The sequence below is a fragment of the Rhinopithecus bieti genome, unplaced genomic scaffold, assembly GCF_001698545.2.
Source record: "Rhinopithecus bieti isolate Rb0 unplaced genomic scaffold, ASM169854v2 scaffold_14937, whole genome shotgun sequence".
Taxonomy (NCBI): domain Eukaryota; kingdom Metazoa; phylum Chordata; class Mammalia; order Primates; family Cercopithecidae; genus Rhinopithecus; species Rhinopithecus bieti.
In genome coordinates this window covers 1,808,200-1,832,339 of record NW_016808492.1, presented here as the reverse complement: position 1 = coordinate 1,832,339, position 24,140 = coordinate 1,808,200, and the positions used below count along the sequence as shown (strand labels likewise).

The following is a 24,140-nucleotide window of genomic DNA, read 5'->3' as shown; positions in this document are numbered from 1 at the left end:
TNATGCTACCTGACTTCAAACTATACTACAAGGCTACAGTAACCAAAACAGCATGGTACTGGTACCAAAACAGAGCTATAGACCAATGGAACAGAACAGAGTCCTCAGAAATAATACCACACATCTACAGCCATCTGATCTTTGACAAACCTGAGAGAAACAAGAAATGGGGAAAGGATTCCCTATTTAATAAATGGTGCTGGGAAAATTGGCTAGCCATAAGTAGAAAGCTGAAACTGGATCCTTTCCTTACTCCTTATACGAAGATTAGTTCAAGATGGATTAGAGACTTCTGGATTTTAAAACATGTTACAAGGCAACAGTAATCAAGACAATGTGATAGTGACATAAAGACAGATATGTAGGTCAACAGAATAGAATTGAGCGTTCAGAGAGAAACCCATGTTTAAGGTCAACTGGGGTTTTTTTGTTTGTTGACAAGAGTGCCAAGACAATTTAATAGGGGAAAAGTAGTCTTTTCAACAAATTTTGCTAGGTCAAATAGCCACATGCAAAAGAATGAAGTTGGACCCTTGTTTCATACCACATAGGAAAACTAACCTAAAGTGAATCATAGACCTTAGTGTCAGAGCTAAAATTGTAAAAGTCATAGAAGAAAATATATGAGTAAAATCTTCATGACTTTGGATTTGGCAATGGATTCTTAGCTATGACACTAAAAGCATGAACCACAAAAGAAGAAAGAGATAAATTGGACTTCATCGAACATTAGGAGCTTTTGTGTTTCAAAGGACACTATTAAGAAAGTGAAAAGACAACCCACAAAATGGGAAAAAATACTCTAAATTATATGTGATGATAAGGAGTGTGCATCTATAATATATAAAGAACTCTTAAGAATAAGTAACAAATAACTGAATTTAAAAATTGGCAATGAATCTGAATAGACATTTCTACAAAGAAAATAAACAAATGACTAATAAGCACCAGAAAAGGTATTCAACATCATTAGTCACCAGGAAAATGCATATCAAAACTACACTGAGATATCACTTCATACCCACAACGTTGGCTATAATGAGGAAGTCAGACAATGAAAAAGATTGGGGACAATGTGGAGAAATTGGAACTCTCATTTAATGCCCCTGGAAATGTAAAATCGTGTTGCTACTTTGGATAATAGTCCGGTAGTTCCTCAAGTGGTTAAGCATGGAGTTACTGTATGACTCAGCAATTTCACCCCTAGAAATATGTATATATTTAAGATAAGTGAACACATAAGTCCACACAGAAACTTGTAAATTAATTTTTATAGCAATATTGTTTATTATAGCCAAAAAGTAGATTACTTATGATTTGATGGATCAATTTAAAAATTTTGATACATTTATACAATGGAATATTGTTTGGCTATAAGAAAGCATGAAGTATTGAAACATGCTATAACATTGATGAATATTGAAAACGTTATTCTAAGTGAAAGAAGCCAGTCACAAAAGTCACATATTATTTCATTTATATGAAATATCCAGAATAGTTAAATCTATGGAGACGGGGTTGGGCATGGTGTCTCATGTCTGTAATTCCAGCACTTTGGGAGGCAGAGGCGGGTGGATCACTTGAGGTCAGGAGTTTAAGATCTGCCTGGCCAATATGGTGAAACCACGTCTCTTCTAAAAATACAAAATTAGTCGTACATGGTGGCATGCGCTTTTAATCCCAGTTACTCGGGAGGCTGAGGCAGGAGAATTGCTTAAACCCGGGAGGCAAAGGTTGCAGTGAGCTGAGATTGTGGCACCGCACTCCAGTCTGGGCAACGGAAGGAAAGTCCGTCACACACCAAAAAAAAAAGTTAAAAAAAAAAGGTCTGTAGAGACAGAAAGTAGGTTAGTGATTGCTTAGAAGGACTCAGGATAGCTAAAGAGTATGGAATTTCAAGATATTGAAAATAGTGTAAAATTGTGATGATGGTTGTACAAGTCTGAATATACTAAAAAACCATCGAACAATATATTTTAAATGAGTAAATTGTATAGTATGTGAATTATATGATAATAAAGCTCTCCTTTTAACAAAAAGGCCAGGTGTGGCTCACACATGTAATCCCAGTGCTTTGGGAGGCCAAGGTGGGAGGATCACTTGAGACTAGGAGTTTGAGGCCAGCCTGGGCAACATAGCAAGACTTCCATCTCTACAAAAAGCTTTTTAAAAAAAATTAGCCAGGAGTGGTGGCACGCACCTGTAGTCCTAGCTACTTGAGAGGCTGAGGTGGGAGGACTGCTTGAGCCCAGGAGATGGAAGTTAGAGTGAGCTATTATCACACCACTTCTCTAGCTGGGATGATAGAGTAAGAGTGTTCTTTAAAAAAAAAAAAAAAAAAAACACACTCATTTTGTTTTAAAGGTAGTTCAGTTAAAGCAAAATAAACCGCATCTAAAATGAGAAGTTATTTTAAAAGTTGTAAAAGTTTTCAAGTAAAAGGCAAGTATGCTGTATGTTCCTTAGCCACTAGCCTCATCGCATGGAAAACATTCTCTACTACCTAATATTAATTAAGTTGATGTTCATCATATATTTTGTGTTCCTGCTATAATGGGTTACAGTTTCTGAACATTTTTTTATTCTTGGAAAAAGCACTTTTTTCTCTGGTTTCTTATATTTAATGTGTCAAAAACAACATAAGAATTTAGTAGCATTCAGAGCATATTGGTTTTCTACATCCTTTCTTGGTATTTTGCATTATTTTGTGTACAAGCACACAATTTTAAAGGATTTGGTTAAATATTTAAAGAATGTTAGTATTCTTTTTATGCTTTGTTATCCTTTGAAAGGAAGATAGCATCACAAACAACATTTTTGCATACACATTTGGCTAATTTTAAGTGAAAAGAAATTGTTCATGGTATCTAGTTTGCTACTTATATGTTTGTGAGGGGTGGGAGGAATATGCTTATGAATTTTAAAAAATCAATCTGCTTGTCTGTAAATCAGCTGAATTTTAAAGGCTTTCTTTTGTCGGTATGTTACTGTTTGTAGGATTAGGATGGTGTAATGTTTTGAATATGGGCACCTTTCTAAGAGAAAATAGATTTAAAAAAACTTTTAAACTTTTTTATTTTCTTAAAATGGAAGATAGGTATACTTTAGAATAAAACAAAAACTTAGAACTATTTCATTTTGAGAAATAGAAAAAAGATGTACATACTTTAAGAAAACAACATGTTTTTCTAAATCAAGAGCGTTCATAAAAATGAGGATCCAGATGGTCAATTCAGACACAGTGCGTAATGCTATAATTTTTCCTTCTAGTTAAGAGGCTGGCCACAGAGAGCCTGCAATACGTGGTAAAAGCCTGCCAAGTGGGGTCAGAAGAAGAACCTTCCGCCCAGCTGACTTCTGTGTTTAGGTAACTGGAAAATATGCCAACTGGCAAGGAGACTATTGCCAGCCATTTGACAGCCAACATGTTTTTTAAATAACTAATTATCCAAAACATAATGTGTTACTACTTGTTTATAGTATTTCAATTATTGTATTTTTGGCAGTAGTTTTGTTACATTATGATGTTTTATTGAAAAATAAAAGTGCCAGTGAAAAAGTGAAGGGACTTAAAATTACCTGTGAATTTAGTAAGAAAGAATCTTGCATGAACAGTCGTGTGTCTCTTAATGATAGGGATAAGTTCTGAGAAACGTATAGTTAGCCAATGTCATCACTGTGTGACCCTCAAATAGAGTGTACTTATACGACAAACCTAGGTGCTATAGCCCACTATGCACCTAGACTATACGGTGTGGCCTAATGGTCCTAGACTACAAATCAGTATAACATGTCACTGCGCTGAATACTGTAGGCGGTTGTAACACAGTAGTAAATATTTGTGTATCTAAATGTATCCAAACATAAAAGGTACAGTAAAAATGCAGTATTTTAATCTTCTTATACTGAACCACCATTGTATTTTACACCATACAGTAAAAACGCAGTATTTAATCTTTTTATACTGAACCACCCTCTTCAGTCACTGACTGAAATGTCATTACCTGGCCCTAGACTGGGTTTGAGAGGGTAAAGTGGGAAACGTGAGTCATGATGACGAGTACACAGGCCTTCAGACCTTGCCAGACATGTTCCTCAGGATTGTAGAAGTACATGTCACTGCTTTTCTGACTTGCTTTAAGATACTAAGAGTAGCTCCAGAAAGCTCTGTTATGTTTAATTTGTGAAGCATGGACTTTATAGAAGTAGATCTGTTGTTCATAAGAATAACAGTGCAACTTGAGGCATATTTTCTTTTTCTTCCCTCTCTTGTTCCCTTTAGAGTCTTGTGCTGTTAGGGCAGTATGTTTTTGTATTTCTTTCTGAAGATTTCTACCAGTTTACCTTTATTATTCCTATGTCTGTCTTACCACTACCATGATAAATAATTTGTGTTCGTTTCCTTCATTCTATGTTGGATCTTTGGTACCTCCATTTTTCTCATCACATAATTAGTGCCTTTCAAGTGTTTATAGTTTATTTAAATTGTGATCACTCAGTGATTTGTGAAAATTGTGAAGCCCTAGGAGGGGAGAAAAGGATTTTATATGATCAAAGATTGAATGTTTTCTATAATTTACTAAGCTAGGTGGCTTTTATTTTGTTGATTGGTAGTGGAGGGTAGAGGTTTTAAGGCTAAAACATAGAATTTTATTTATAAAGACCTTCTATGGGTCTAAAGTCTTTTGTTCAGTTAAGGAACATAAAATATATTAGGAGTAACTTGCCTTCCTCATAAAATATTGTTTGATTTATGTAGAGCTACAAAGAACTAAAAGTAACTAGGAAATCTGACTTTTTTCTCTTATTGTCTCCCATATCCTTTCCACTCAGATTTCACTGTGTAGAATATTGCAAAAAAGTCCTGGGATTAGATTTTTACCCCTTCTTCTCCCTCCCAAGCTTCCAACTCCTCTCTTCGCCGCTTCTCCCACAGTGCTTTCACTCTGGTCGTGGCTCAACTTAAATAAGCCATTTCAATTCTTTATTTTAAAGTGTTTTAAATAGTTTTCATATTGCATCCAGATTCTTACAGTCATCTTACATGAAATGATCTTTGTTATGTTCAGTTCATGGTTGATTGTCATGTAGATACCAGCACAAGGAATTGCCCCAGGAGTAATCCTAAATATACCTGTTTTACTTTCAGGCAGTTTATCCAGAATTATGGTATGAGGTACTATTATCAGGTTTACAGCATTTTAGAAACAGTAGCAACATTGGACCAGCAGGTTGTCATCCACTTGATTTCTACCCTCACTCAATCTCTGAAGGATTCAGAGCAGAAATGGGGCCTTGGCAGGAATATAGCACAAAGGTATGTTTGATAATGTAATTACATTTTGGGGGGGCAGTGATTATAAAATCTATATTTCATCTTATAGAAATGATTTATTTTCTTATTCCCCAAAATTTGGATGTGTTCTTTTGAGATGAAAAATGTTTCAGTTTCAAACTGATAGTTATCAGTTTGACAAAGTGTGAATAGTAGAGCATGGCTTATCAACAAACTTAGCAAAATCAATACATACATTTGCATGTTTTTCCTTTCAAAGTGAGCACTTTAGAAAGCTGTATATTTCAGCACTGCTGCTGTTGCTCAAAACGCATTTCAGTGTTCCTCATTGGGAAGTGGACCTCGTAGCCTTGGATGTCTTGTTTTTTAATAAAATTTATGATGACAAATCATAACCCTTTGAGGGATGCTTGATTTATTTAGTCAGCTGTATCATATGTCTAGTGAATAAGTGACCCTATTAGACAATATAGGTTTTGGTCAAAAATAGGAAATATGACTTTTTTTATAGGCTCATAACTCAACTGAAAATAGTGCTGGACTATTTAGAGTCTCAACATTGTGGGAATAAGCCTATATTTATTTCTTAAAAAAATTGTTTTAGAGTAGTCAGTACTCACAGTGGAATTTTTATGTCCTAAAGGTTATTAAAGAATCAAAATACAGTTATGTGTTGCTTAACGACAGGGATAGGTTCTAAGAAATGTGTAGTTAGGCAATTTCATCATTTGTAAACATCAAATAGAGTATATTTACACAAACCTAGATGGAATAGCCTACCACACACCTAGGCGATGTGGTGTGACCTATTGCTCCTAGGCTACCAACTTGTATAACATGTTACTGTACTGAATACTACAGACAGTTGTCACATCATGGTAAGTATTTGTGTATCTAAATATATGAAAAGGTAGAAAAGGTACAATAATTATATGGTAGCAAAGATTTTAAAATGATATACCTATATAGGGCACTTAACAGTGAGTGGAGCTTGCAGGACTGGTAGTTGCTCTGGGTGAGTCGGTGAGTGAGCAGTGATAAATGTGAAGGCCTAGGTCATTACTGTACACTATTATAGTAGACTTTATAAACAATACACTTAGAGTACATTAAAGTTATTTTAAAATTTTAATTTTCAATAATACATTAACCTTAGCTTACTCTTTTTTACCTTTTAAACTTTTCTTTAACTTTTTTACTCTTGTAAAATACTTAGCTTAACACACACATTGTATAGCTGTACAAAAATATTTTCTTTCTTTATATTCTTGAATGCCTTTTTTCTATTTTGAATTTTTTTTTATTTTTAAACTATTTTGTAAAAAATGAAGACACACATGCATTAGCCTGAGCCTACACAGGGTCAGTATGATCAACATCACTGTCTTCCACCTCTACATCTTATTTCACTGGAAGGTCTTCAGGACCAGTAACACACATGGAGCTGTCATCTCCTTTGATAAGGAAGCCTTCTTCTGGAATACCTCCTGAAGGACCTGCCTGAGTCTGTTTTACAGTTATCTTTTATTTTTATAAGTATAAAGAAGAGTACACTCTAAAATAACAATAAAAAGTAAAGTATAGTAAACACATAAATTAAACCAGTAACATGATTGTTTCTTATTATCAAGTATTATAAACTGTGTACAATTGTGTGTGCTAGACTTTTATATGACTGACAGTACAGTAGGTTTGTTCACACCTGCATCACCACAAACACGTGAGAAAGGCATTACACTAAGACATTACAATAGCTACAGCATCACCAGGCATTAGGAATTTTTCAGTACCATTATAATCTTAATGGGACCCATCATTGACCAGAATGCAGCCCATCATTTACCAAAATGTTGCTAATGCAGTGCATGACTATAATCATATGCATGTGTCTGTGTATATGTATCTATACAAATACACAGTCTAATGAATATGCATATTCCAGTTTTTAGATGAAAATTTTTTATTAAACAATGTCCTATATGAGATCTTTCTTGGAGACATGACTATATTGACAATAGCTTTAGCAAACTAATGGAATCCAGTTTTTCAGTACAGTAAATGAAAACCATATAAAAGGGATGGGGGGGGCAGACTGGAGAGATCATCCTTGTAAAGCTTTTGTATGCCAGAATGGAACATCTCCTTTCTTCTGCATAGGGACTTGGTTAGCCTCCTATGGTTTTCTAGAGAGAGAAGATTGAATCACTTCAAATTGTAGTTTGAAGAAGTCGTGTTTATTGTCATGTCACAAAACAAGCTCATGTGCAGACATGTCTCACATCTGACTTCTCTGAGCAGTCTTCAAATTTGAATGAAAAAACTAGAGAGGCTATGTGTGAACCACCCTAATGCAGTATGTTGTTAAAACAAATATTCAGGCCTACTACCTTGTGTGATTGTGCAGGCCCATAAGAAGGCTGGTTTTAAAGGTTCTGAATAGAACAGGTATTTAGACTAGTGAGATAACTGCTAGGCACACTAAATCATCTAAAACACCTCCCAGTTACATTCTCTACATACTAGAGAATGTAGGAGGAAAGACAGTATTTTATTTTCAAACGTCGTTACCTATAAGAGGTTAAAAGAAGAAAATGGGATACATACTGAAATTGCTACACAGGTCTATTTTATGGTTACAGAATTTTTGTTTTAATACTTAGGTTTGTGATACAAGCCTTCTCATTGTAATCATACCATCATTGTCCTTAAATAATATTCCATGAATGTATTTTATTACCTGTGAGCATTATAATATTTCAGAAGGTTAGTGAACTTATGGTTTTTTTAGCACACATTTTATATATAAAAATCACACTTAAACTCAATACATCTTAACATCTAGGTTTACTCACAACAGATATAAAACATTACTTTTTAAGAAGTGTTGTGCTAAGCCTGCTGGACAGATGGCTAGATAGATAGATGGATGATGGACAGCCAGACTTAATTTGTAAATACTTAAATGAAAAATAATGAAAATGGTAATAAATATATTTGCTTTCTTTTCTTTTTTTTAAACAGGGAAGCATATAGCAAACTTTTGTCTCACCTTGGACAGGTGGGACAAGATGAGATGCAGAGACTGGAAAATGATAATACTTAATATATTTTCTGATTCATCCTGTCTATTGATTATCAGTATCTAAAGCCACATTGTTCCACTCCAATTCCTACTTTTAATTAATTGTATAATGTTCTGTTTAAAATAATTTCTAGGATTTTTTTCCTTTTATATCTGTAAGTAAAAAGATGTATAAATAAGGAACTAAAGGTTAATTAGCAACTATGTAATAGGATCCTTGGAACTTTGCAAAACTGCATTCTACCTTGATGAAATTTTAAACTAAATTAAAGAAACTTTTTCTAACTGGGAGTGTTTTCTGTGTATGAGTATTAAGCAGATACTTAAGCAGATACTTCATCCATGGACTTTTGTTGTAATATGACTTCCTACCTTTCTGCATTGTAACTGATTTGTCATGTTTATTTTTTATTTTTACAATAATAGTTATGTTTTAAAATGATACTTTTTCAATAATACATTATACTGACTACCCTATACGTTTTTTTTGGTGGGGGAAAGGTGTTGGGAAATATGACTGTGTATTTGTTTTTCTTTTTTATATGTGTGAGGCAAGTTAATAAATAAAACCCTTACAAAGCACACTTAACTGTGTTAGGAATGAGACTGAATCTGGCTAAAGGATTATACAGCTGATATCCAAAAAAATGTGTAAACATGCCAACAGGGTTTATATTTAGGTTCCAAGAGTTGCCAAATTTTTTCTTTATTCATGATTTCTTTTGAAGTTATTATTTTAAAAAATCAGGAGGAGGAAATAAAGGAGACTTTAAGAGGAGAATAAATAAAAATATTCTAGAAAAGTAATAATAGTAGTGGTCTGAGAAGTCAGCTGATCTGTCTTCTTGCTCTTTAGCCAAAGCTTCTTATAACTTAACATTTTATCCAAGAAACCTGTTTAGTTTCCTTTAACAACATTGTTTCTCAACTTTTGAACTCTTACCTCATCCAGATTGTTTTACCAGCTGGATCTTGTCTTTGACTCCTTTTCATAGTGATCATTATTTGGTTGAAAGAACTCCGGTCCTAGTTTTGGGAACCCACCTGGGTCTCAAACTCAGCTTTGCTTTATGATCTTGAGCTAGTTACATAACCTTTCTCAGTCTAGTTTCTTCATGGAGAAGAAAAGAAGAATCCCTTTACTATTTGACAGTGTTATTGTGAGAATCAGTGGGATAAATGTGAAAACATTTGGTGGCCCATATTCTGTTGGGAAATGTACAGACATGATTAGTTTATTACTCATGCACAATTAAGGCAAAGAACACCTCTCAATTTTATCTTTCTCTAATGATATGTACCAGATGAATGATCCCACTTTCCAATGTTTTCTTACATCATATTTTCTAACTTTGAAGTAATTTGTTTCCTTCTTGGGATTATAGTCTTTATCATGTTTCTTACTCTTCCTTCAAGAAAAGATTTCAACCCTTCTGTGGCTCAAGGAGTATCTTTAAAAAAGAAATACTTTGCAGTCAGCATTCTATAGTGAATAGTTCTCTCTTAATTGTAATCAGTGAAATCCAAAGGAGTATCTGTTATTTTCATAACATATAAATGGTCTTTCTCTCAAATCAACTTCATCAAATGGAATAAACGAAAGCTTAAGGCTGCTTAATAGACTTCATAACACTGAATTTCTTTTCATCCTGATAGTGACTTACTAAACAAATAATGTATGGCTTGGCAAGTTCCAGCAGTTACTGAGGAGTTTTATCTATTTAAGGTGATGCCTTTAAAGAGGTTATTTATGTGTGTATGTGTGTGTGTGTGTATATATGTTTTTTTTTTTTTTCAAAGGAGATTGATTAAAGATATGTTTGAGAATCTTGCTCCTTAGAGTATGAAACATTTAAAGGATAGGAAAAGCTGCTACTGAATCATGCTTTAGGACATATATTTGTAGATACCAAGAATAACTAAAATTTGTACTTAAAAATGGTAACAACAAAGTCTGTAACAATATGTATGTGTATTATATGTTTTGTATTTATGTATAAGTAAAATTTTTTTAAAGCTTTTTTTTTTAATTGATGAAAGAAGAAAATTTATGGCTCAGTTCCTTTTTTTAAAAATCTTCACTGATCTTTCACTTATTAATACAATCTTGCCTTCTTCCATTCCCAGACTTGGAGTCCCTTATACCTGCTTCTTTAATAGCCACTTTTCCCTAAATACCCTGTAATTTCAGAGGCTACTTCTACCAGTGTAATATAAGCCATTCTCTTTTGGTCAAATCTGAGTTTGTTCTCCTTTCTCATGTTCTTTGTCCTTCCTGTGACAATTGTCTTTTACCTTCCCGTCAGTTCCACAATGATGCTGCTCCTTCCTACATATACAGTTGACCCTTGAACGTTCGACACAAGTTCGAACTGTGCGGGACCACTTATATGTGGATCTAAAATACAGTATTTGTGGGATGCAAAATCTGAGTATATGGAGGACTTTTTGTATAGGCAGGTTCCTCAGGGCCAATTGCGGGACTTGAGTATGTGCAGATTTTGGTATGCACAGGGGATCCTGGAACCAATCCATTTCAGACTACCTCCTGCTTTCATTTTCTACCCAGGAAATACACTCTTGTCCCAAGTTATTTAGCCTTGAAATGTCAGAGGCATTTTAGGTTCTTTGTTTTTCTCCCACTTTCAGTTGATTACTATTACGGGCTCTTAGGCTTCTTTTTTTCTTTTTGCAATGCCTTGCATCCACTGGTTTGTTGTTTGTTTCTTCTGTTGGGCACTTCTTATTTCCTTACCCCTGGTTTCCTCTCCTACACCTTATGTTCTGAAATGTGTATTCCTAAAATACTGTTTTCCTCTTGTTACTTTTCTGCTCAAGGACTTCCAATAACTTCCCATTGTTTATAAGGTGATGGTCAAACTCTTCAGTCTGGAGACTTTCTGCTACCTATCTGACTGTACCTTTTATCTTCAAGCTTATCTCTTTCCAAACAAGAGGCTTGTTTAGCAGTTTTCTCTGATTGCCATGTTCATCCTGCACTCAGCCTCATTCAGTTTACAGTGTGGAAACTGTATAGGACCTGTTTCCTATAGAAATTGAAGACACTTAAATAGGAAGAAAATTAAAATACACATTTGGAGACATGAGTATTCCAGTCAAATAATATCTATAAAATACCAGATAGACTATAAAAGACGATTGAAGGACAACAGTGATGAAAGGACTTTATTAGGCATTTGGATTTGGTTATGATTTAAATTTCAATTTAATTAGAATGTTTCCATGGCGAGGAAGGAAGCACGGAGGATTGTGGAAAAGTCATTCAGTATTGAGTTCATTTGCATTAGAAGAATTTCATAGTTTAAAACTTGTATATCTATACCTGTCCTTCGTATGTTTTCTTCTTAAGCATATTTGACTTTTTCTACTTCAGCATCTGTATAATATTTGTGAGTCAGATGTTTGTGGGTTTTCATTACCTACTATTATTTTCTTCCATGCTTTACAACAAATTTTTTTAACTACCTTGTTCTTAAATAATTACATGGACTTGTTTCCATGTACTTTCACAGAATCTTTGACAGCTAAAATTATATGTTATATAAAAATTTGACAAGTTTCTACAGTTGGGAAAAGCCTTTAGAAATCTGCCTTCCCCAAACCGTACATGTTATCATACCACTCATATCTCCCCATGTCTGAAAGGTAAATAGATACAGAAACCTCATTAAAAGTTGAATCATCTGTACTAAACCACTGCTTTTTTATCCAGACTTTTTTTTTTTTTTTTTTTTGAGACGGAGTCTCGCTCTGTCGCCCGGCCTGGAGTGCAGTGGCCAGATCTCAGCTCACTGCAAGCTCCGCCTCCCGGGTTTACGCCATTCTCCTGCCTCAGCCTCCCGAGTAGCTGGGACTACAGGCGCCAGCCACCTCGCCCGGCTAGCTTTTGTATTTTTTAGTAGAGACGGGGTTTCACCATGTTAGCCAGGATGGTCTCGAACTCCTGACCTCGTGATCTGCCCGTCTCGGCCTCCCAAAGTGCTGGGATTACAGGCTTGAGCCACTGCGCCCGGCCCAGACTTTTTATATAAATCTTACATTTTCCAAAAAACTGATCTTTTGCCTACCCCTCTTAGAGTTAAAAATATTGCCTTGTCAGGCAAGAGTATAGTATGCCAATATAAATAATATGCTTTATTTGGTTAGAAACAGTTGGTTTGGGAAGCTAGCAACATAGCATATTCGTCACAAATTTAATAAGATATGTGTATTTTGATACTGTGATAACCTGCATTGTAAATTACCAAATGGTTGGAATTGACCAGTTTATACTTATTAAAATGTTTGTTGTGCCGATGGATGTCCAATTCATTGCATTTGTGAATTGTGCTTCTAGAAAAATTGTAGACATTTTAATTTTATATACATATTTATGACTTATTTGTGCATATGATAAAAATTTATATATAGTAATAAAAGTATATATTTAACTTACATTGTGCCCCTGATTATTGAAAACTTCCTTTTATAACAGATTCAGTATTTGGAAGCTAAAGTAAAATGAGCCATGTTACCAGAAGGAATAATTTCTATCTTATTACTGATGTTTTTATATTTGTGGTAAAACTATAGAAAGTTAAGTTTTCAGATGTCGTGGTAGCTGAAAGAGTTTGATGTACATGTGGTTAAAGTGTGAAGAAAATATGAAGGAAAAAGTATGAAAAGTACCCTAATCATTACCTAATTGCTATTTTGTTATTAAGGATCTAAGAAGTGTTATTGCATTGTACAGATGATTTTAGAAATTCACATCTTTGCTGGCTTTTCCTTTAACACCAAGAACATCTGTTATCATCTGTGTGGTACTGTATTTTGTTTTCTCTTTTAAAGTAAAATCTTGAAGTGATATTTAAATGTTTGCAAGTCTCATGACCTTCCTATAGAAATTCACATTATTATAATAATTTACATTACAAATACAATATAACCTTTAATTTTGAAGAATAAAAATGGAAATGGAAGATGAATTACTATAGGGTAGTTCACTTAAATCGAAAATGTATATTTGAATAGTTTCAGTGAAATTTGGCTCATATGACCAGACATAGTTTAATAGAATTCTATTATTGATAACCTTGAATAAAAGGATCTAATTATAACTTATCTAGGTTTTTTCCCTTTTAGGGAAGAGATGTTATGTTTTTGTACTACTCTTGGCTATAGCTATAAAGGATGTGTCTGAACCCGCTAAAACTTTTTAAAATTCTGAGTTCAGTTCTGTAATATTAGTGAATATTACATTATAAAGATCACTTAGGAGGGGTTTGATAACATATGCTGATTTGTTTTATATGAATTGTTAAAAATATGTACAGAAATGAGGGTAGTCTCAGGCTACCTTTCCATTAATTGGGTAAGCTTGATTTTAGAGCTTTCCCTTTCATTGACTGGATGTAGGGCCTGGGAATACAAATAGATTTTAATAGTTTTACTAGGTAAAACTGCTAGAGAGAAAATTCATGTCCCAAGGAGAAAAATTAATATAGCCGAATACTTAAGTCCCTGTTGAAAAGATTTCTGAAATACTGGAATTCATTTTCCTGCCTTGGTAAGGCATTTTAAAAATTTAGTTTAGATGGCTTAAACCATTTAAAGAAGCTGTCTTCATTCTAAATATCAATTGTCAATATCAATTTTCACTGTTGAGAACTGTCCTCAACATTGGTTTATCTATACTAAAGGAAATATACTAAGTATACTAAGGAATTTAGTCTATACTAAATTCCTATTCTTTTAAAATTTACCTGTTTTCCCTAGCCTCCTTCCTGCCCTTTAAATCTGAATAACCAGAAACCATATATTTATTTCTATGTTTTATGTATAATGATATATGAAGTTAGTGAATTCTGTATGCAAGACAAAAGATGGTTTTATTTACTTTTGATTACAAAAAAATGGTTACATGAATAAAATAATAATTTCCTTTAAGAGAGGGATTGCTGAATGATTAAACTCTCAAGGAAAAAAGAGTGAATTCTTCCTTTTAATAAAGGTGACCTAGGTCCTGAGAAAGTTAGGAAAAAAGAAAAACTCACATTATACTTGTTAAATTTGTTTTCCAATGTGATTATTAAGTTGTTGTATTTATTTTTTGTTATAGACAAAGCAAACTCAAAAACTAGCCTAAAAAAGAATTCCTATGCATTATTAAAAGTGATAGTAATAAAATATGTATTGGTGGTGCAGAAGAATCCCACAAGCACTCAAGATTGACATAACCTTTAACAAAGTGGAAAAACTTTTATTAGAACTGCCAATTCTAGGTTCAAATTTATGTCAAAGCACTTTATGGTACCATAATTAGTACAACTAAATTATTTTTTAGCTTTAAATGTCATTTTTCACTAAATGATTTTAAATGAGACATCTGAGAGTTACTTGAGGCAAGTTTAGATATCTGTACAAGTTTAGATATCTTTGATTTTAATAAACTCCCTATTTCCTAATTGTGTGTCTCTTTCACATGCTTTTAGAATCATTTATTCCATAACATGTTTCCAAATTCTATCTACTAATTTTAAACTTCAAAAATAATCTCCCTGTTCAATTACAAGGTTCTAAAGACAGTAAAATACCTTGTAATTTCAGTAACATTTTTCTTTTTCTTGAGCAAAGTATTTCAAAATGTTTGCCTAATCCTCATGATGTTCTTTTAAATTATCCTTCTTAAAAGGTGGGAAAACTGAAGCATTGTAAAGTTAGGTTCTGACCCAAGGTCAGAGTAACCAAGGTGAAAAATCTGGGTGTTTCAACTGCTGTTCCAGTGTACGTCTATGATTCGTATCACCTTGAATAAAATATGGCATTTAAAAATTTATGATGTCATAATGCTGAGTCTCTACTGAGCAGGGCTGCATAATGTTAAATTTTAAAAAGAAAAATTACAAGCCCAGCTTTAAATAATAAAGGGATTAAGTACAGAATATATATTTTTTAAGATCATCGATACCATTTTGTCCAATAAATTGCCTTACTAACAGTGTTGTCTTAAGACAGTGCTGATTAGAAAAAGTGTACAAAGAATGCTCTAAAGACCCTTGGGACACAATGTACCTTAAGTTGGCACTAAGCGCTACCACAATAAAAGTCATACATATTGCATGTTGACATACACTGAGAAGGGTGACAAGAGTTTTTAATAATGTATTTTAGAAAATTGTTCATTTTTTGCTTAAATTTATCAGAATACAAGACCTATAAAGCAAGACAAGGAAGCATTGAGCACTGAGTCTTTTCATGCCCAGTATCCAACAGTCAGGGCTATGTTTTCCTCTTGTTCATGATGGCATTGGCTTTTCAGATGGTGCCAATCCTGTGATGAGGCACTTGAAGAGTTTGAAGGTTAGGGCATGTGAAATATGGAGCTGGAAGGAAGCATGCTGCTATTCCATTGGAAGCAAAAGGGAGTGTAGGTCCATAGAATACTTCTTCTTTGCCTTCTCTGCTTACATCCAGTACCTTCAAAAGAGGAAGAGAAGAAGTCTGTACATCAAGATGACTGCCCAAAATCAAGCTATGTATACATAAAAGAAATTCTGAACTTAGTTATGCTACCATCACCATATTTGAGGAATTCTTTTTCTTGCTTGGATGATACCAGAGATATTTATTAAGCTCCTACTAAATGCTACACTATGTTAGTATGTTTCTGGATGTACATATATACATACATGTATTATTTATAAGCATTTAATCTTCAGAACAATTAGAGGTAGGTAGCATTATCTTCATGTAAGAAAACTGCCTTAGACAAGTTAAATAACTTGCCCAAACTAGTTAGTAGGTGGTCTGTCATCATGTTGGCTTAAACATCCTCACCTGTGAAATGAAGCAAACAAGACCTTGTAGCTTTGTTGTGAAAACTGATGACATCTAGCTCAGTGTCTGGCAGGTAGTGGAATATAACACAGCTTAGTAGCAAGTTCAAAATTTGTTCAGTTGATTCTGGAAGTTTTTCCCCAGTTCTTTCCTGTTCATGCTGGAGTTCTAATTTTTTTTTTTTTTTTTTTTTTTTTTTTTTGAGACAGGGTCTTGCTCTGTCACCTAGGCTGGAGTGCAGTGATGCTCACTGTAGTCTTGATCTCCTGGGCTCAAACAGTCCTCCTGCCTCACCCTCCTGAGTAGCCAGGACCAAAGGTGCACACCACCACGCCTAGCTAATTTGTAAATTTTCTGTAGTGATGGTTTCTCACCATGTTGCGCAGGCTGGTCTCAAACTCCTGGGCTCAAGCGATCCTTCCACCTCAACCTCCCGAAGTGCTGGGATTATAAGTGTAAGCCACTGCGCCTGGCCTCTCTCTTCCTATATAGCACAGCTTCCTTGTTAGTCAGTGCCTGCTATCTCCTAACTGAACCTGGCTGAATCTTCGAAGTAGGAAAATTCTTCAGGAAAGCTGCTCTCACCCAATTTGTCAAACCTATTCGGCTCTTTCAAGTCTGCAGTTATCTTAATCCCTCTTCATTTGACTTTTCTCTATTTAAACATTTGCCCCCCTTGGAATTAGTGTTTTAAAAAAATGAAAGTTTGTCACTGACATTGTCATATTGCAATTCACCTTGGGTCCCTTTTCCTTCATCTGCATCCTGTACGTAGGTGTTTCCCAATATTTCAATCACAGACCTCTTAGTATCCTTCTTTAATGATCTAGTCCACCCTCATGCCTTCATCTATCACCTGTGTGGAAAAATCTTAAGAAGACTTTAACTGCAATAGACTGGGCGCGGTAGCTCACATCTGTAAGCCCAGCACCTTGGGAGGCCGAGGCGGTTGGATCACGAGCCCAGGAGATCGAGACCATCCTAGCTAACACGGTGAAACCCCGTCTCTACTAAAAATAAAAAAAATTAGCCAGACGTGGTGGCAGGCACCTGTAGTCCCAGCTACCCTGGAGGCTGAGGCAGGAGAATGGCTTGAACCTGGGAGGCAGAGCTTACAGTGAGCCAAGATCGCGCCACTGCACTCCAGCCTGGGCGACAGAGCGATACTCCATCTCAAAAAAAAAAAAAAAAAAAAGACTTTAACTGCAATGACGCATTATTTTACAGGAAATGGGCCCTTGAAATTTGGGAATCCATGTTCACAAAGGAGGAAATTACTAAGTCCTAGAACAAAAGAAAGAACAAACTTAAATGGAGATTAGATGTCCCAATCTCTTTATTGAACAATATACCCTGTCACTACTAATTTAAAATAACTCATATACTAAATACAAACGTTTTCTCTGTTTTCTTGTTAATTGACGTACTTTCTTTCAGTGTCACATTTACAGTTGTTTTGACTAGGTAAGGCAAGACTCCATTTATTTTCAAAATTTTCTTGATTATTCTTACACATTTACTTTCCTAGAGAAACTTTCAACATCAGTTTGACTACTTTGCCCCATGAGAAAAGGGAAAACCCCGGTGGGGTTTTGGCTAGTATTTCATTAGATACAGAAAGTAAATCAGAGGTCCTTTAGTATTTACCACAACTCTATAAGTATTGTCTTCAATTTACAGAGAAGAAAATTGACACCAGAAAAAATTAAATGACTTTCTCAGGGTCACACGGCAAGGGGTGGAGCCAGTATTTGAGCTCAAGATGCAACCCAGAAAGAGCAAGGATTTTGTGCTCTCCCTTCTGACTGAAAACAGTTTTAGAAGGCAAAATACTAATGAGATAATCATCCAGAGAGCTTTTGTCTGGTTTCCTGGGCCAACAGAGACTGCATATGTTAAGCAGATGTAATGTATTTAATCTGAGAAGGGAAAAGGAAGCATTGGCAGTTTTTCTCCAAAACACTCCCCTGTAAACTGGCTGAAAGAAGGCGTTTGAGAGAATGTGGTGCCAAGCTGGCACTGTATCCTCCAGCCAAAAAGAAATAATAGTAAATGAAGAGAACAGTAGAGGTGATCTAGAAACATAGACTAATCACTTGCACAGTTAGGCAGCTGCTCCTTTATGTGCCACTTGTCATCCATGGCACGCAAGATTAGAGTCAAACCTCTGTGACAGACATTAGTTTACACACCCACTAAATAAGAACACCTTCACTTTCGTCAGTAATCTATTTCCACTATTTTCCATGAGTGTTTATTACTAACAAGTCCAAATCTCAATCTAAGAGTATCTCTGCTTTTCTCTTGTTTGGGTTGTCCTTCTGATGGATAAATAGTCTGAGCTAAATCAGAGTAGTAGCAGGAAATAAAGTATGCTTTTCTTTTTTTTTTTTTTTTGAGGCGGAGTCTCGCTCTGTCGCCCGGACTGGAGTGCAGTGGCCAGATCTCAGCTCACTGCAAGCTCCGCCTCCTGGGTTTACGCCATTTTCCTGCCTCAGCCTCCCGAGTAGCTGGGACTACAGGCTCCGCCACCTCGCCCGGCTAGTTTTTGTATTTTTAGTAGAGACAGGGTTTCACCATGTTAGCCAGGATGGTCTCGATCTCCTGACCTCGTGATCCGCCCGTCTCGGCCTCCCAAAGTGCTGGGATTACAGGCTTGAGCCACCGCGCCCGGCCTCAAAGTATGCTTTTTCAACATTGGACATGATTCATCCCACTGTGGTTGAATCCTACAAATCACAGTTAAATGAGCTTGGATTAGGGTCCAGAAGGGACAGTTCAATGAGAAATTATCAGCTGGTACTTGTGAGGGCAAAAAACAATTAGTACTTCCAAATGTTAATAGAACAATCTCAGAACTATTTAAGTATGACTTCCATTAATCAGCCATGCTCTTGGATTAATGATTTGTGGATTAATCTTAGATCAAACATATAGATTTGTGATTGATGACACAAAAAATTTAAACCTTTATATTTTTAGTATGCATATGATTTTCCCCACCATGCTTCTGTCCTTCTCAACCCACTGACATACTTAGGAATTTCCACTGTTAAGCATTTTCTCATAAATACTATTCCAGTCTCCCATCATCTTGCCTCTGTTGGATGTTCTTTAAGTGGTAAAGAAGTGGCCTACTTTTGAACATGTAGCTATTCTCTCCAACCATCAATTTATTACTGTGAATGTATTGAAACAAATTGTTCTGTAGTCATCCATAACATAAAAAAAAAAAAAAAAAATTAAGCTTTAGTTCAGAATGAATGATAATATAGCCTGTAACCAGCTGTCATTAACTAAAATGCAAGATACATGTGACTATCCTTGAATACCTCTATTTCAAACATCTCTTTAAGTGATAATCCATATGCTTATAGGGATACTTGTTACCTATTAATAGTAAAGGCTCCTAAAAATAACAAATGGGCCAGGTGCAGTGGCTCACACCTGTAATCCCAGCACTTTGGGAGGCCGAGGTGAGTGGATCACAAGGTCAGGAGTTTGAGACCAGCCTGGCCAGCATGGTGAAACCCTGTCTCCACTAAAAAATACAAAAAATTAGCTGGGCATGGTGGCGCACACCTGAAATCCCAGTTAGTCAGGAGGCTGAAGCAGGAGAATGACTTGAACCTAGGAGGCAGAAGTTGCAGTGAGCCAAGATCACGCCACTGCACTCCAACCTGGGCGACAGAGTAACACACTGTCAGGGGAAAAAAAAAATTAACAAATTTGTCTGTGCTTTGTCGGACCAGTGTGCCAGCCAAAGGAATAAACAGCCTTTGCCAAAGGATTGATTCTGTTCATCAAAATGGCTACTGGAACACAGAAATACCCATCATGCTGACTTTTATTTAAAAGCAAATATATTAGAATATATTATTGTACAATCTCAGAGGTGAAACTTGTTCCACTAATACAGGTATTGATTTAAAAAAATAATTGAATCCCCTTTGAGAATCACCATAATCCTGAAGATACTCTCAAACATCCTCAGTGGTTTAAAATATCCACTTGTATAACTCTTCATTTCTTGTGGATGGATTTGTTTGAAAACAGTCAAATGTCATTAGCAATTAATTAGTGTATATGATTAGTGATCATTCTACAGAAAAATTCTTTGGTGACAAAAAACAAATGATGTGACTACGAAGTTTTTTTATTTAAGTTTCTATGTCTTACAAGCTAACATTCAAGACTGCTAAGAAAATATGAGATGTGGAAAAAAATGTGCACTGTGGCAGCACTCTGGTCTCCTAAACTTGATGTGTACAGCATTTTCTTTATTTCCTCATTATGTTATGATTTCCATTCATCTTCTATTCCTTGAGCTAATCTGATACTAAAATTAGTAGACATATGCTCATAAATGTATTTAAAATTTACAATTTTATTTCATGATAAACCCAAACTTACTTCCATTGTGCAAGTGATCAAATGAGGGTCCCAAAGTCACTTAAAAAACAGCATTCCAGCACCATAGAGAACTGTTGCCCAGTTCTAAGTTCTACCAATTCTGAAAAGTAAAAACTAAAAAGAAACCTAAAAGACTATGAAAGACTACCAAATACATGCTTGGATGAAGACTAGAAGCACTCTTTGGAGAAAAGTTTGCTCATTTGTTGTTATTCGAAAGGACGAAGCTCTAGTCTAAGGCAGCTTTCCATTAACTAACTAAAACCAGTACAAGGCAGCCTTCAGTGAACTCCCTTGAAGTCTTATGTGGTTCTTCGTGTGTGTGGCTTTGATAATTATTTTCTCTTGTATTATCATTTCCCAGTTTATTAATTTTCTCTCATCTTTATCATCTCTCCCCTTCTACTTTCTTTGGGATTACTTTTTGGTTCATTTTCTAACTTACGAAGCTATATCTCACAAGCTTTGCTGTGTATTGTTTTTATTATCACAGTTCTGGGAAATTTCTTGAGTTCCATTATGATTTCTTCTTTAACCTATAAGTTATATAGCAATGTGTTTTATTAATTCCAGTTATGTAGGGTTGTTAAGTTCTAACTTAATTACATTGTATTAGAGATACATAATACTATACAATACTTAATTTTTTTAACTAAAGTTTTTCTTAACCCTAACCCTAGTACATGACTGTTTTTGTAAATGTTCCATGTATGCTAAGAAAAATATATTCTTTCCAACTGCTCAATCAGAACTCATATCCATTCAGACAAGCTTGTTAATTATATTTTCCTTATCTACCTTACCCTTGCCGACTTTTTTTAACTTCATCTATATGAATAATAGAAGTACTTTAAATTTCCCAGACAAACCTCTGTCAAGACAAATCAAGAGAAGAAGAGACAATATTATGAATGTAAAGGGAGATATAACTAAGGACAACACAACAACTATATGCTAGCAATTTTGAAAACTTAGACAACATGGAAGTTTCTTGAAAATATATGTACCTTATGAGATGTGACTGATAAAGAAAGAAAAAGGTTGAACAGTTCTGCAACTATTAAAGATATTGATGCAGTTGTTAAAAATCTTCCCATAAAGATGAGATTAGATAATAAAAGTAGTTATAAGGATATACTTTTCTGGAGGTCAGGAAGAAAGGTCAGGGCTAATACATGTCAATATTTTATCAGAGAACATGTAAAATAGAAAACTATGGTAATAACAGTAAAATAATAATAGGAATAAGACTATGAATGTGTCTATCAACAAGGGCTATTGCTCTTCTGAAAGGCCCAGCTGGCAACTTGCCCAGCCTGGGCTGCTCATACGCTGATGCACCAGGGCTATTCTTTGGAACAGAGGCTGTCCCTATCAGGGACTTGAATGAACTGTATGAGAATGAATGAAGTGTAATATAGAAAATAAGGCAATGGTGTGGAAAGGAAGTATTTGTAAAACTTGGGGAATGTGAAGGAACTATTGCCAAAGATTTTTAGAAGTGTTTGGTTTATGAGAAAGGGAAAGCTATCCCAGTTTCCCAGTTTCCAAAACATATTACATATATTTTCAAAGCTCATCCCCATTTCTATTTTAATAGGGCTCAATAATTTATTTAGGCATCACTTTTAGGATACAGGATGAAGTTTAGTGGCTGAACTAGTTGCACACAAAAAGGAGACGTTAAGCCTCTTTCTAAATATAAATATCTCTTTCTTCAGTAGCAGCATTGCAAAATGTAACCTCACTGAACCACCTGAACAAACTTCAAAAGGAACTTCAACCACTCACCTGGATACAAGCCAGAGGCTCATTTGTCCAAATTGAATATCCACCAACTAAATATATTCTCCCATTATGGACAGCAACTCCAGATTCATTTTGGCCTAAAGTAAAGAGAATTGAATAAAAAGAAAAAAAAAATCCTTTTCTTACATATTTTAATTAACCCTTTTGCCACTGAGGGATACAATTTTTCCCTGTGGCACATTTGTATACTCCATGGGATTTTTGCAACAACTAATCACTGCCTCCCAGTACTCAGAAAAATTAAGCACTATTTCTCAGAGAATGAATCTGTGTCAGGTCAGAACCAGGCCAAAACACTTATTAGCCAGCCAAGTTAGTAAATACAGCATTAAATACAGCAATAGTAAGCCATGTAGAACTGAATTCTATACTATGTCATATGCCATTAATTTACAGTGGTGGAAATAAGGTATATTATAAAAATGCAAACACCTTTTCTAGTACCCGCAAATGCTTTTTAGGCAAGCGCTTACATTTGTAAAGTAACAGCTGCAACTCCAAGAAGCCAATAAAGCAGAGCCATGCCCCTAGCATGCCCCAAATGAAGACAAACGGCAGAAAAGATTGATCAAGTTGCTATCCTACCTTTCTTTACATACCCAACATTTTAAAGATTATATTAAAGTTCCTGAGCTGGGATCAGCCTGGATAATCCCCAGATACTGGCACGCCAAAATGATGAAAGGTTTCCCCTCCCATTTCAAAAAGAAGACAGAATAACTCACTACCACATATTCTTCCCTGGAGGCCATCAGAGAGTGAAAGAGTCTCTTTTTATTGATGGGCTGACACAGGATTGACTGGGGCAATAAATAAGCTGGATCTTACAGCAGGCAGAATCACAGATCCAGAATCGAAGGCCCGAGTTTCTAAGTCCTTGTCCAGTGGGCCTCAAAATCATTTTGCAAAAACAGGAGCTCAATACAAGCGTCTAAACCTCTGGTTAGATTCCCAGTGTTGCCTCCCCCAGCAGCAGCTGCAAGGGATTGAGTGCCCACTCAGCATACTAAAATGTCTCAACCCAACCTACCATTTTCAGTTTGTGATTTTTCCTATTATTTGAGCAGACCTGGAAGGGATCTGATCACTTACATATGTTAACAATGCAAGCTGACAAGGGGGAAAAAGTTATTAACTCCATAAAGAAACATGAGGGGTAAGTTGTTCACCATGTTACCTTCATCCTTTTTTGGGATGAGAATGGTCCATACCTAATGTTGCCCTGTGGTAAATGCTTGGATGGGTATTTGTGGCCAGAAATGCAGCTAAACTCCTGTGCACAGAACTACTTAAGGGTTTCATTTCTAGGAGAATACTCCCAGAAACAGTATTTGACAGTGACAAATAATGAAGACCATGCTCCTCCTGAACTCACAAGAAATAAGACTAAAAGCAGTGAGAAGTAACAGTAAATTCCTTCTGTAAAGAGTTATTAAATCTTTCAGTGTCTGGTTCCTCCTATTTGTATCAGAGTTCCATGTTAATACTGACAGATGATAATGGACTTGACATGCCTCTGAGCCATATGAGGATGTACATAATGGTAGTAATATAGGCCCTGAGAAACCAGATGCTCAGCTACCTAAATGAGTCCAGTTCTGTTAGAACATAAATGATACACATCTTTCTGGTTAATACATGCAAGTTCTTCTACAACTATGCACTTAATATTTAGTGATGCCCTAAAGATGTCTATGAAAC

The 24,140-nt window shown here is 35.3% G+C and overlaps 2 protein-coding genes across 12 annotated transcripts in view; one reads left to right on the top strand and one right to left on the bottom strand.

Moving 5' to 3' along the window:
• The window catches only part of MMS22L (MMS22 like, DNA repair protein), a 167,556-nt gene that overhangs the window by 136,208 nt on the left and 7,208 nt on the right, over window positions 1–24,140 (top strand). For 3 of the 4 annotated variants that reach the window (XM_017886761.1, XM_017886759.1, XM_017886758.1), the window contains 3 exons: window positions 3,271–3,367; window positions 5,150–5,317; window positions 8,318–10,412. In XM_017886761.1, coding sequence (XP_017742250.1) covers window positions 3,271–3,367; window positions 5,150–5,317; window positions 8,318–8,399 — 347 coding nt within the window. In that variant the 3' untranslated portion in view covers window positions 8,400–10,412. Of the gene's footprint in view, window positions 1–3,270; window positions 3,368–5,149; window positions 5,318–8,317; window positions 10,413–24,140 lie in introns of those variants that run through there. The other variant, XM_017886760.1, reaches the window with a different exon arrangement.
• The window catches only part of KLHL32 (kelch like family member 32), a 253,431-nt gene continuing 241,637 nt past the window's right edge, over window positions 12,347–24,140 (bottom strand). For all 8 annotated transcript variants that reach the window (XR_001888124.1, XM_017886762.1, XM_017886768.1 and 5 more), the window contains 2 exons: window positions 22,422–22,516; window positions 12,347–15,857 (listed from right to left, as the gene is read on the bottom strand). Coding sequence is in view for 7 of the 8 variants with exons in the window: in XM_017886762.1 (XP_017742251.1) it covers window positions 15,696–15,857; window positions 22,422–22,516 (257 nt within the window). In the remaining variant the exon portion in view is untranslated. The remainder of the gene's footprint in view (window positions 15,858–22,421; window positions 22,517–24,140) is intronic.